General features: G+C 37.9%; 1 protein-coding gene across 1 annotated transcript in view; it reads right to left on the reverse strand.

Moving 5' to 3' along the window:
* TBX15 (T-box transcription factor 15) overlaps window positions 1–12,791 on the reverse strand; it is a 216,666-nt gene that overhangs the window by 118,123 nt on the left and 85,752 nt on the right. Inside the window, exon 2 of the mRNA XM_033940178.1 lies at window positions 1,061–1,274. Within this exon, the coding sequence (XP_033796069.1) occupies window positions 1,061–1,274 (214 nt within the window). The remainder of the gene's footprint in view (window positions 1–1,060; window positions 1,275–12,791) is intronic.

A 12,791-nucleotide genomic window follows, 5' to 3' on the forward strand; every position in this document is an offset into this window, starting at 1 on the left:
TCGGTACGCATTTCCGTAGATGTGAGGCAGATGCTTTAAATGTAGACCTGCAAAATGCTGGCCTACATTTAAGGCATCTGTCCGGGAGTATAGACACGATTTTGAACAGGACACCGATGCGTGATTGACACGCGTTCTGCGGCCGCCAATATCAGTGTCCTATTCAGAATCAGGCCCAAAATGCACATCATCTCATCACCTGAATTTCAGCAGTATTTTGAGAATTTACCCCAAGAGTGTAATTCTTTAAAGAAGGTGCTAACATGCACATGGCAAATACTTGCATGAATATCTAAATACACACATATCTCTCACAGTGCGTCTTACAGGAGGGCATACACATGGGTAGAGTCTGAGGAGAATTCACATTTACATGTATAACTTGTACAACACTATAAATTATGCACATATCTCTGGCATTTAGGCATGATGATTTACACCAGTCCTATGACAACCACAGTCCTTGAGAGCCATGACCCAGTCCAGTTGTCAAGGTTTCCATCAAGAATATACTTGAGATCTATTTGCATGCAATGGAAACAGCACATGCAAATAAATCTCATGCATATTCATTTTGGACATCTTGAAAACACCTCTGGGTTGTGGCCCTCGAGGACTGTGATTGTCCACCTTTGCTTTATAGCATAGGCTCTCGATAGGTACTTTATAGGTATCTACGAGGGGCCATTGAAAAGTTGGGGGGGAATCTCAACTGAGAGGTTATACACAAAGTCCAGTGATTTTCCACTTTTTACATGCTTGTATTTTTCCAATGGAACAAAAAAGTGGAAAAATCACTGGAGTATGTGTATAGCCTTCAATGAAGACTGCCCCAACTTTATTGGTCGGACTGAGGACTTTTCAACAGCCCCTTGTAAATCTAGGTGCTCCTTTATATACCTGTCTTCATTTACGCACCTAACAATATTATATAGAATATGCAAAATCTATATGATTTAGTCTTATTGAAAGATTCTGTTCACATTAAATTCTGGCACTGTCATGGGCATTTATGTTCTTTCTCTGCCATTGTTATGCACATTGTCTCTGCTTTTCTCACCTGCCTGCTTTTGTAATAATCATTTCGGTGCCGATGTCATGAAACCTCTTCCAGAGGTCGGCACACTGCAGCTCCACTTGGATCTCATCCATAGATAGGGCTGAAGAGGGCGGGGCGTCGGGTGCAGGAGCAGTGAGGTCAGAGTGAGAGCCAAAGGAGCAGGACGTCCTTTCAGCCAGAGCCTCCGTGTCAGATCCAGTACTCTGTTCCGAATCTGTGGAAGAACCAAAATTGTCACGGGTAAGAATGAGGAACGCAGTCATGCTCATCAGGGAGACCAAGAAAATGTAGCAGAAAGCTGCAGAGTTCCCTTCCCGTTATAGCTAGTGTTGTTGGCCAGATTAAGAAGAATATCCATGCACACTTGCCTGTGCATATTACACTCCTATGATCTCCAGAAAGAAGCTTTCTTTGGCACTAGAAATATATTTGAGAGAATCGGGGGATTTGCAGCATACCTGGTTTATGAGGAAGGTGTATTTCTGTGATGATTTGAGCAAGAGAAACCCATCTGAAGACAATACGTTCCATAAGGGATATTCTTCAAGGTCCATAATCAAAGTAAGCTATACTGAGATATCATCATATCTTGTATATATTTACAATTTGTTTATTTATAGCTGTGTATTTCTGCTTCTTACAATATACAGTATTTTTATATTACTTACCTGCTTAGGCTTTGCAGGTTCATTTCTAATAAGAAATAAGCCTATGTACAGTATATATTTGTTCAATTGCAGTCTAACTGCTAACAAATGAAAACATTTTTGATCATATGTCTCCAAATTATGTTTCTTTTTTAGCACATTTCCCACAGAATTCTAAAACCTGGCAAGTTCCATGCCTGAAGGATCATTTTCCGCAGCAGATAAAATGGAAATATGAGATTAATCTTGCTGTTATTTGCCTAGTAACATACAGCATTGACCTCAGATAAGGGTCAACAGGGCTACCGCATTTGCCCATGTTCTCAAGGTTTCCAGAATGAATATACAAGAGATTTATTTGCATACAATGAAAGAAGTACATGCAAATCAATCGCGCGTATTCATTTTGGAAATCTTGAAAACGCCTCTGTTTTATATTTACATACACTCTTGGCTACTTGGGTTTCAAGCTCTGATACACACTTCCCTTTATGTGAGTAGTGAAGTTAATTGCCTTTTTATAGTTTTGTTTTATTTTGCATTGTTCCTGCTTGTTAAAGTAGTCTCAATTTTTATTTCACACTTAAATTTTTATTTCACACTTTTTATTTCACACTTAAATTGATAGCAGTAATTTTAATTTTCACCACAGATGTTGGTTTTATATTATATTTAAAATGTTTCTGTGTGTGAATTTTATTTTACCTATTGTATTTATGATATATTTAATAGGAAAATGAACAACATAATTATTTTTACTGCTTTATGTGTTTTTGTGATTGTGGTATATTAGTATTGATTTCATATCATACAGATGAGAATCACTGATGTTCACACACAGCATTCACTTTTGGTGGTCGTTCCATTTGGTGTTGATGCATATAATCTGGATTATATATATACAGTATATATATATATTTATTTTTTTTTAATTACATTATTCATTACTTCACATGGGAATTTATATTTATGGTATTTTTATTATATATTTTTTTTGTTTTTGACGCATGGTGTATATACTTTTTGCATGTATCCGTCATGTTTTTAGAGTTTATGTGTGTGTTGATTTTATCAATATATTTGTAGCAGACCCCTGATGCAGGCAAACACACCGAAACATGGCCCATGTCAGGTCTTTTTCAATAAATTATACGTTGATTGCCATTACCTGGAAGCCCTTGGTGTTGTTTGTTTTGCTTTCTACTACATTAAGCAGATAAGCTTTAAAATGTGCATACTTAAACCAAAATCACTGCCCTTTGCTAGTTTCTCAGTCCTGTTCCTACCATTGAACTCTGTATATGTCCCAAGGATGTTCTAATTCTGCTATTACACTGGCCTCCACCCCTTCATTAGTCTACTATTTCAGGTCATGTTTTCTTCTTCTTTGGACAGTTGCAGGACAGAATTCTACATGCACATGGCTGTCGACTCTGCTGGTCCACTGTCTCATATCAGGAAGTTGATGTCAGAGTGTAATTAGTAGGAAGTTCTGCAGGGTAGATGTTCCTGATGCCGGATTTAGTAAATCATATAACAAATACCGTAGTTCTCTAATCAACTGTATCCACATAATTCGAAGAGTTTAGAAGAGTTTGGAACCAACACGGGCCATGTTTCAACTCTATTGTCTTCCTCAGGGTCCTAAGATGGAATATACATACTTTAATTTAAAAAATTTTGAGATTGAGAATTGTGAAGTGTATTCCATGTGAAAAGATGGTGGATAAAGGGTGAATATCAGTGAAAAGCTTTAATGTGTATTACACGTGGGAGTGAAGGGTGAAATTCTACAATGTGAAATGGTGCAGGACTATGAATTTGAAATGATGAAAACCTGTATAAAGTGTGATAAAAGTGATAAAAAGCATGTAGAAAGTACAATTAGGGTGCAAATGTGCACATGAGCTCTCATAGTGAAACATTAAGTGGAATTGAGGACTGGAAGAAATGAGAAAGCAAAAGGAAGAACGGATCTTTTGGTGATTCTGGTTAAAAATGAAAGTACATACCTAAGGATAGATGCTAGGCTTTGACAAAAAGTGGATAAACTGAAAAGTGAGCTTGGTGGATGAAAAATCAGGATAAAAGATAAGGATCAAGAATAAAATATCTATAATAGTAGTAATGCATCATTACATATGAATAAGTTTTAAATAAACAAGGTAAAATAAATTAAGGTAAAGTAAATTAAAAATTTTTATGTAGAGTTAAAATATATACAAAGCAGAATATAAAACCAAATTTTAATCAGTTAATAGCCACTTATGAAGGCTGTGCTGATTACAACATGAAATCACAAGAATAGCCTTACTGGGTCAGACCAATGGTCCATCAAGCCCAGTAGCCTGTTCTCACAGTGGCCAATCCAGGTCACTAGTACCTGGCCAAAACCCAAGGAGTAGCAACATTCCATGCTACCAATCCAGGGCAAGCAGTGGCTTCACCCATATCTTTCTCATCGATAACTGGAAGGCAAAAAAGAAAAAGAAGTTCACTCTTAAATGCAAAAAACATGGAATACACTTGTTCACAATTCTCAATCCACTGAAGCAAATCTAAATATAGCACCTATTTTACAGGTAGTCATACACATAGGCAGAATCTAGATGGGGCATAGGTGGGATCTATGAGTAACTTGTAGAATGCTATTGATTATTTATGTATTTATTTAAAAGATTTCTTAACTGCCTATAATTAAGCGGTTTTACAAAAAACAATCATATAAAAATAAGAAACAAACAGCACATATGATACCAACAATAACAGCAGTTCCTTCATATCAACCATATTTCAAGGTACTCCACAGCGTATCAATACAAAAACATTCATAACCCAGAAAAGACATTTATTGAAATGCTTACACAACTAATGTAGTCTTCAGAAGTCTCTTAGACTTATGAAAATCTAACAAGAGCTCTTAGTGGTCCAGCCAACTTATTCCACAGCATTACTCCCATGCTATAATTTAGGTGTCTCTTTGGCTCTGTTGAGAGAGCCTGGCCCTGATAGACAGTGACGTGGGAAAGATGAGTATGGTGATGGCCTGTGTGGGGTGTCCATGTCTGTGGTTGTTAGGTGCCATCGACTCGTGCTTGAGTCCCAGCGACTTGATGAATTGTGGAACTAAAATGAAATTGGTTTTGTTCTAGTCCAGAAAGGTCCTCCAGCGTCATCACCATGTCTATCTATCTTTACAGGGAAATACTTTTAAAACCAATAGGAGGAAATATTTTTTCACTCAGAGAATAGTTAAGCTCTGGAATGCATTGCCAGAGGTTGTGGTAAGAGTGGATAGCTTGACCTTCGAAGCCCACACCAGCGCCCAGGTCAAAAAATGCTTCTGTTCCCTCTGGAAACTTCGCACCATCAAACACCACTTCGACCACCTCTCTTTCCGTTTACTTGTCCAATCACTAATCCTAAGCATACTGGACTACTGTAATATCATATATCTGGGAGCCTATAAAAACACCATCAAACGTCTTAGAATAGTACAAAATGCCGCTGTCCGCCTCATTTTCGGCCTCAAAAAATATGACCACGTCAGCCCCTATTACACCAAACTCCACTGGCTGCCGGTGGAGGCAAGAATCTTCTTTAAATTCGCCTGCCTCTGCTTCAAAACCCTAGCAGGCTCTTCTCCAACCTACATATCTGAGCACCTCGAAATTGCAGGCCCCTCTCGTACTCGAAGCACCTACCTGTTTTCTTTTCCCTCCCCGAAGGGCTGCCTCTACAAAAAAATTCCTCGACCGATCCCTAGCATTCCAAGCGGGCAAATGGAACAAATGCCTCTCCACTCTCATCTCCAATTCCCCCCCCCTATCAAACCTTCAGGAAATTAACTAAAACTTACCTTTTTGACAAATTCCTCTGAACGTTCCCCTCTCCTCCCTCCCCCTCCTCTGACCTCGACCCTCCCCAGACTCTTTACCGCCGTATGCAACACTTCTATTTGTAACTCTGCTGTATATAATTCATAGCAAACATAACTACTCCGAATATACTACTTACCTGCAAAAATTAACCTCTCCATAAATGTATCACCCAAAATGTAAATGTAAATCAAATTTGATTGAAAAATGCATAGTCTAAAATGTTAATGTAACACTAACGAAATTGTATCTTCGCTGTAATTGTACAGTCTCTTCTTCTGTTAACCGCATAGAACTTCCATGGTAATGCGGTATACAAGAATAAAGTTATTATTATTATTATTATTATTAGCTGGTTTTAAGAAAGGTTTGGACAATTTCCTGGAGGAAAAGTCAATAGTCTGTTATTGAGAAAAACATGGGGGAAGCCACTTCTTGCCCCAGATTGGTAGCATGGAATGTTGCTATTCCTTGGGTTTTGGCCAGGCACTAGGGACTTGGATTGACCACTGTGAGAATGGGAAACTGGGCTCGATGGACCGTTGGTCTGACCCCGTAAGGCTGCACATAGTCCAGAATGCAGCGGTCCGCCTGATCTATGGATTGAAAAAGTTTGATCATGTGAATCCTTATTATCAAGAATTGCACTGGCTTCCTGTGGAGGCTTGAATTAAATTTAAATTCGGTTGCCTCTGTTACAAATTCCTCTTCGGCAAGGCACCCATTTACCTATCTGAATTATTTTCCTTTACTCAATCCAAGCATTCACACAGTTCACACAGCCTTTTTACTTTTCCATCTATCAAAGGCTGTTGTTACACAAAACACCACCAATCTTTGCTTTCTTATCAGGCGGCTTTCTGGGACAAGGAACTGAAACCTTTGTTATTGAGTTCCGTGTCTTATAATCATTTTCAAAAGCAATTGAAGACACATCTGTTTGCCAATTCTCTCTAGTTTGTATTATTTGTTAAATTTTGTAACCACATCGAACTTACCGGTTATGCGGTATAGAAGTGATTTGTTAAGTTATGTTCTTATTTTAAGCTAGGCCTTTTCCACTAGTACTGGTATCATCAAGATCATTGTTTGACCCATTATGCCATAAAAGCCCAAATGGGCTAAAAATATGGCCAGGTAATCATTCAGATTCTTATTATTTATTGCAATAAAAGAGTCCTTTTTCTAAACTTGTGTTGACTACTTTGGTACACAGTTTTGTGCTAGTCTCAATACCATTAAATGTATGATAGAGGCCACGTCCATTTATGTCTTATTATATATATTTATTTATTTAACCATTCATACACCGCTTAAAACTATGCGGTTTATACATTGGTTACATACATATTATCCCGGTTGCCCTTTAGTCGCTAAACATATGTTAAAAACAATGGACAAATTCTGACAATCTATGGAGGAATAAATAACTATATTCTGTGATGAAAATCTTAACTACTATTAATGAATCACAGCTCTGATTAAACAATAAATGTTACTTAATTAATATCCTTGTTTAAATGTGAAGTGCTCAGACCTTATAACCAATGTTTTTAGTGATGTCACCAAAACGAGGTTAACAAGGGGACCATCATCGCCTTCAACGTCCCCAAACCACCTTTAGTATATCAACAAGACACTCGATGTGAATTGCTATTATATATAATATACTTATCTTCGCCAGGTGGTTGTTGGTAATGTTGAACCTCGTTGATAAAGTGTAAGAACTGTGTTATGTGAGCTTTAAAACATATCCACTCTGTGTTTATCTCTACTTATGGTCCCTGTCCCCCCAGGGACAAACAATGGACAAACATAAATTTCTCACACACACATACACACCCAGGGAAAAATAATACAATATCAAAAACAAACATTATCAAATCATGATATCAATAAAGGCATTTTCAAATCATAATTTCAACAATTAAAATGCAGAAAAGCATTGAATATTAAATTTAAGGCAAAAATATTATTAACACTATATCTTGAAACTGAAAAGACTACTGAAACGTTAGCATAGGAAGGCATTGACAAAAAGCTGCATTTTTAACATTTTCTTAAAATTGATCTTCCCCGCACAAAATCGCTGAATGCCAGGAAGGGCATTCCAAAGTTTCACACCGGCCACAGACATAATTGATGCTCCAATCCTGACATGCACAAGAGACATCTGGCCTTCAATACTCAATTTCCATTATTTATACATATGGAATGTAAAGGGGAGTTACTACAAAGTGATTTTATTCTATTTTATATACTGTAAAATGAATAGCTATTATTTTCTGGAATCCTTGTTCTCTCCCATTTGTCTCATTTTTTATTTTTTGGTCTGTTTTCATCATATCTAAAATGATGTTTGAAGTCCCTTCAGAAACAACTTCTCTTGTTTCCTACTGTGCTGCCAATAGTGGGTTCACTTTGATGAGATCGCAAGTTTGTTTAATTTCTAATATTGCCAACTCCTCACTGTATTTCATGGAAGCACAGAGCATGGTTGGAAACACTGGTACAGGGATTGTTGTAGTTGTACAGGTCTTGCCACGTCTGGGTGAATTCAGACACAGCAAGACCCAGACAATTGCATAAATCATAATGTCCAAACACGGAAGCCTAAGAGAACACTGATATAGGGATTTTGTATAATAATTATTTTGATGCAGCAGCTGGTGAAGAAATGAATCAGATATGGATATTGATGACAGGAGTTACCAGCTGAGAGGGCTTATAGCCACAGAGCTCAAGAATATTATTAGCATTATATATTATAATTAACATCACAAAGGTCAAGTGCCCTGTGCCTCCAGTCTGCATATTAAGACATCATCACCTGCAAAACACTTTGGGACATCAGGGATCTGGGAAACCAAGATGGATGTATCTGTCACTTTATCCATTGTTCTTTCATTATTAAATTAAACAAAGCATCAGAACATTGGAGCCCAAGAAACCTAAAACAGATTGTGAGGCTAACTTAGCTAAAAGTTCCCAAAAGTCTGCATTTGAAATACATGTTTTCTTATCCCAGTGTGACAGCAGTAGACGCTTCCACTGCATACTGGTGAGGATTTTTATTTGATTTTCACTGTAAAAACTGAGAACTTTTTTTTTTTCTCTACTATAGACTTACTATAGACACTGAAAACAAATATGCGGACAAGTTGTGAATGCAAATATGACAAATTCATTTGCTGCCAGCCATGGGAAAACCAGGCTGTTTTTAAATTGTGTGACTGCCTCTTTTTTGATGTTTCCAAGGTTGGTGTTTCATGTACCATATCATTTTGGTTCAGACAAGAAAATAATTACCCTTGACAGTATAATATTGTCAGCATTCCACAGGAAACACACATATGGTTTCAGTTAAATTTTTGATTACAGAAGTCAACAAATTCTATGCGTTTATATCTGGAAGTATTTAATCTCTTTATGTTTTTGAAAATCAGAAATATGGCAGCACTTTTGTTTCACTTCTATTATTATTATTTGTTTCAACAAGTAAAGAGTTGTAAATTTGAAGTTTGTACACATAAAGACAGCTTAATTATCTTACCCCAGCATTGTGTGAGACATTCCTTGTAGACTGTATCCTACCAACAACAACCACTTCTAATTATCATTTCTATATTTCTACTAGACATAAGGGGGTAATTCTCTATAGTGTGCCAAAAGTTAATCATGAATTAGGTAACAAACCTTTGGTACGGCAACAGGAGTTAATGGACATTAGGTACCAAAATGGAGCTGAAACAGCAGTTAGGCACTACAGGGCACTTAGGTGCTATTCTCTAATTTGGTGCCATAAGTGTTCTAGCACATAACTGCAAATATGATGTTCCCCGAGGAGGTGCATGAGTGGGTCAAGGGCATTACAACAATTTCAGCATGTGCTTTCTAGAATAGTTGCATTTAATGTGCCCAACTGCTGATGAAAGATGGAAAGAAGAGAAAAACGAAAGCCAGCATAGTTAAAAGGTGACGTGAAAGAGGCTATTAGAGCAAAAAATAATCATCCTTTAAAGAATGGAAAAAGGTTACAAATAAAGAAAATAAGAGGTGACATAAGCACTGTCAAATTAGATGCAAAGCATTGATAAAGAACCCTAAAAAAAGAATATGAAGAGAAACTTGACAAAGAGGCAAAAACTCACAGTACCAACTTTTTTAGTTATATCAGAAGCAGAAAACCTGTGAGGGAATCTGTGGGACCGTTGAATGAAACAAAAGGGGTGCTCAGGGAGGATAAGGCCATAGCAGAAAGACTGAATGAATTCTTTGTTTCGGTCTTTATGGACGAAGATGTAAGAGATCTATCTGAACCGGAAATGATGATGTGGAGGAACTGAAAGAAATCTTGGTGAATCTGGAAGATGTACTAAGCCAAATCGACAAGTTAAAAAGTGATAAATCACCTAGACCAGATGGTATACATCCCAGGGTGCTAAAAGAACTCAAACATGAAATTGCTGACTTGCTGTTAGTGATCTGTAACCTCTCACTAAAATAGTCTGTAGTACCTGAAGATTGGAAGGTGGCCAATGTCTCGCCAATTTTTTTTAAGGGTTCCAAAGGAGATCTAGGAAATTATAGTTCAGTAAGCCTGACTTCAGTGCCAGGCAAAATAGTGGAAATAGTTATAAAAAATAAAATTGTGGAACATGTAGACAAACATTATTCAATGAGACACAGTCAGCATGGGTTCAGCCAAGGAAAATCTTGCCTCACCAATTTGCTTGACTTCTTTGAAAGTGTGAATAAACATGTGGATAAAGGTGAACCAGTTGATGTAGTGTATCTAGATTTTCAGAAATCTTTTGACAAAGTTCCTCATGCGAGGCTCCTGAGAAAGTTAAAGAGACATGGGATAGGTTGCAAAGTTCAGTTGTAGATTAGGAACTGGTTATGGGATAGAAAACAGAGGGTAGGGCTAAATGGTCATTTTTCTCAACAGAGGAGAGTAAAGAGTGGAGTGCCGCAGGGTTCTGTAATGGGACCAGGTGATATTTAACTTATTCATAAATGATCTGGAAATTGGAACGATGATTGAGGTGATTAAATTTACAGATGACACTAAACTGTTCAAAGTTGTTAAAAAGCATGCGAATTGTGAAAAATTACAAGCAGACCTTAGGAAATTGGAAGACTGGGTGTTCATGTGGCAGATGAAATTTAATGTGGACAAATGCAAAGTGATGCACTAAACTAAACTAACTAAACTAAACCTTAAGCTTATATACCGCATCATCTCCACAGAAGCGGAGCTCGACACGGTTTACAGGAATTAAAAAAGAAGGGAACTCCAATGGAAAGAGAAAGGGATTTGGTAAACAGGAAAGAAAGAGGGGACTTAGAATAATGGAGAGGGAGGGAGTAGTTACATTTTGGAGAAAAGCCAAGTTTTCAAATGTTTTCTGAAGTGTTGGAGGGAAGTCGAACTCCAAAGATGGGCAATAAAGCTGTTCCACAGCTCGGTGATCCTGAAGAGGAGGGATGTTCCAAGTTTTCCTGTATGGAATATGCCTTTTAAAGAGGGGAAGGATAGTTTGAATTTTTGAGTGGATCTGGTGGAGTCAGAACTCGAGGAGAGCCAAGATAGTGGAAAGAGGGGAGGGAGGATGCCGTGAAGAGATTTGAAGGCTTGGCAGGCGCATTTGTAGTGAACCCTGAGGATGACTGGGAGCCAGTGAAGCTTAGACAGAAGCGGGGAGACATGGTCGAATTTGCTTTTTGCGAAGATTAGTTTAGCTGCGATGTTCTGAATCCGCTGAAATCTGAGAAGACTTTTCTTTGTTAGGCTTAGGTAGATGGAGTTGCAGTAATCTAGTCTGGATAGAATAATGGATTGAACAAGGACAGCGAAATGTTGTTGGTGGAAGCAGGATCTGACTTTTCTTAGCATGTGAAGATTGAAAAAGCATTTTTTACTAGGGAGTTGATGTGGTCGTTGAAGGACAATGTAGACTCAATGATGATTCCCAGAACTTTGCTAGAGTGCTCAAGCTGCAGATTGGTGCCAGAGGATAGTGGGATGAGGGTGGGTAGCTGATCTAATTTTGGGCCGAGCCAAAGTAGTTTTGTTTTGGTCTCATTTAGTTTCATTTGAACGGTGAGAGCCCAGGATTGGAGATTTGGGAATGCACATTGGGAATAATAACCCAGATCACAGTTACTGGATGCTAGGATCCACCTTGGGGGTTAGCACTCAAGAAAAGGATCTGGGTGTCATTGTAGACAATTTGATAAAACCTTCTGCCCAATATGCGGTAGCAGCCAAAAATGCTAGGTTGCTAGTTGCTAGGAATTATTTAAAAAGAGATGGTTAACAAGACTAAGAATGTTATAATGCCTCTATATCGCTCCATCGTGCAACCTCACCTGGAGTACTGTATTTAATTCTGGCCTCCTTATCTTAAGAAAGATATAGCGGCACTAGAAAAGGTTCAAAGAAGAGTGACCAAGTTGATAAACGGAATGGAACTCCTCTCGTATGAGGAAAGACTAAAAAGGTTAGGGCTCTTCAGCTTGGAAAAGAGATGGCTGAGGGGAGATATGATTGAAGTCTACAAAATCCTGAGTGGAGTAGAACAGCTACAAGTGGTTCAATGTTTCACTCCAATCATAAATTACGGTACAATGACTAGGGAACACTCAATAAAGTTGCAAGGAAATATTTTTATAACAAATAAAAGAAGCTACTTTTTTCACTCAGAGTATAATTAAACTCTGGAACATGTTGCCGGAGTATGTGGTAAGAGTGGTTAATGTAGCTGTTTTTTTTTAAAAAAGGTTTGGACAAGTTTCTGGATGAAAAGTTCATTGTCTGCTTGCCCTGGGATCGGTAGCATGGAATTTGGTTTTTGCCCAGTACATGTGACCTAGATTGGTCACTGTGAAAATAGGATACTGGGATAGATGGACCATTGGTCTGACCCATATGGCTATTCTTGTGTTCTTATATTATGTCCATGGCATAAGTTGTTGCTCCTAAAGTTTAAGCCTAACTGTGGACTTACACTAGTATTCTATAACAGATTTGGCACTGAAATCTGTCCTTATAGAATACTGGTTTCACACCCAGTTGTTTTGGTGTCTCACTTTAGGTGCCATTTCTGTAATTCCCCACATTGTGTGTGTGCAAATATCCACAGATATGTGGTTTTGGGGTTCACATAAAGAAACTTGACAATATCTTCCTGATACTGTTTT

Source organism: Geotrypetes seraphini, chromosome 4 (genome assembly GCF_902459505.1).
Source record: "Geotrypetes seraphini chromosome 4, aGeoSer1.1, whole genome shotgun sequence".
NCBI lineage: Eukaryota > Metazoa > Chordata > Amphibia > Gymnophiona > Dermophiidae > Geotrypetes > Geotrypetes seraphini.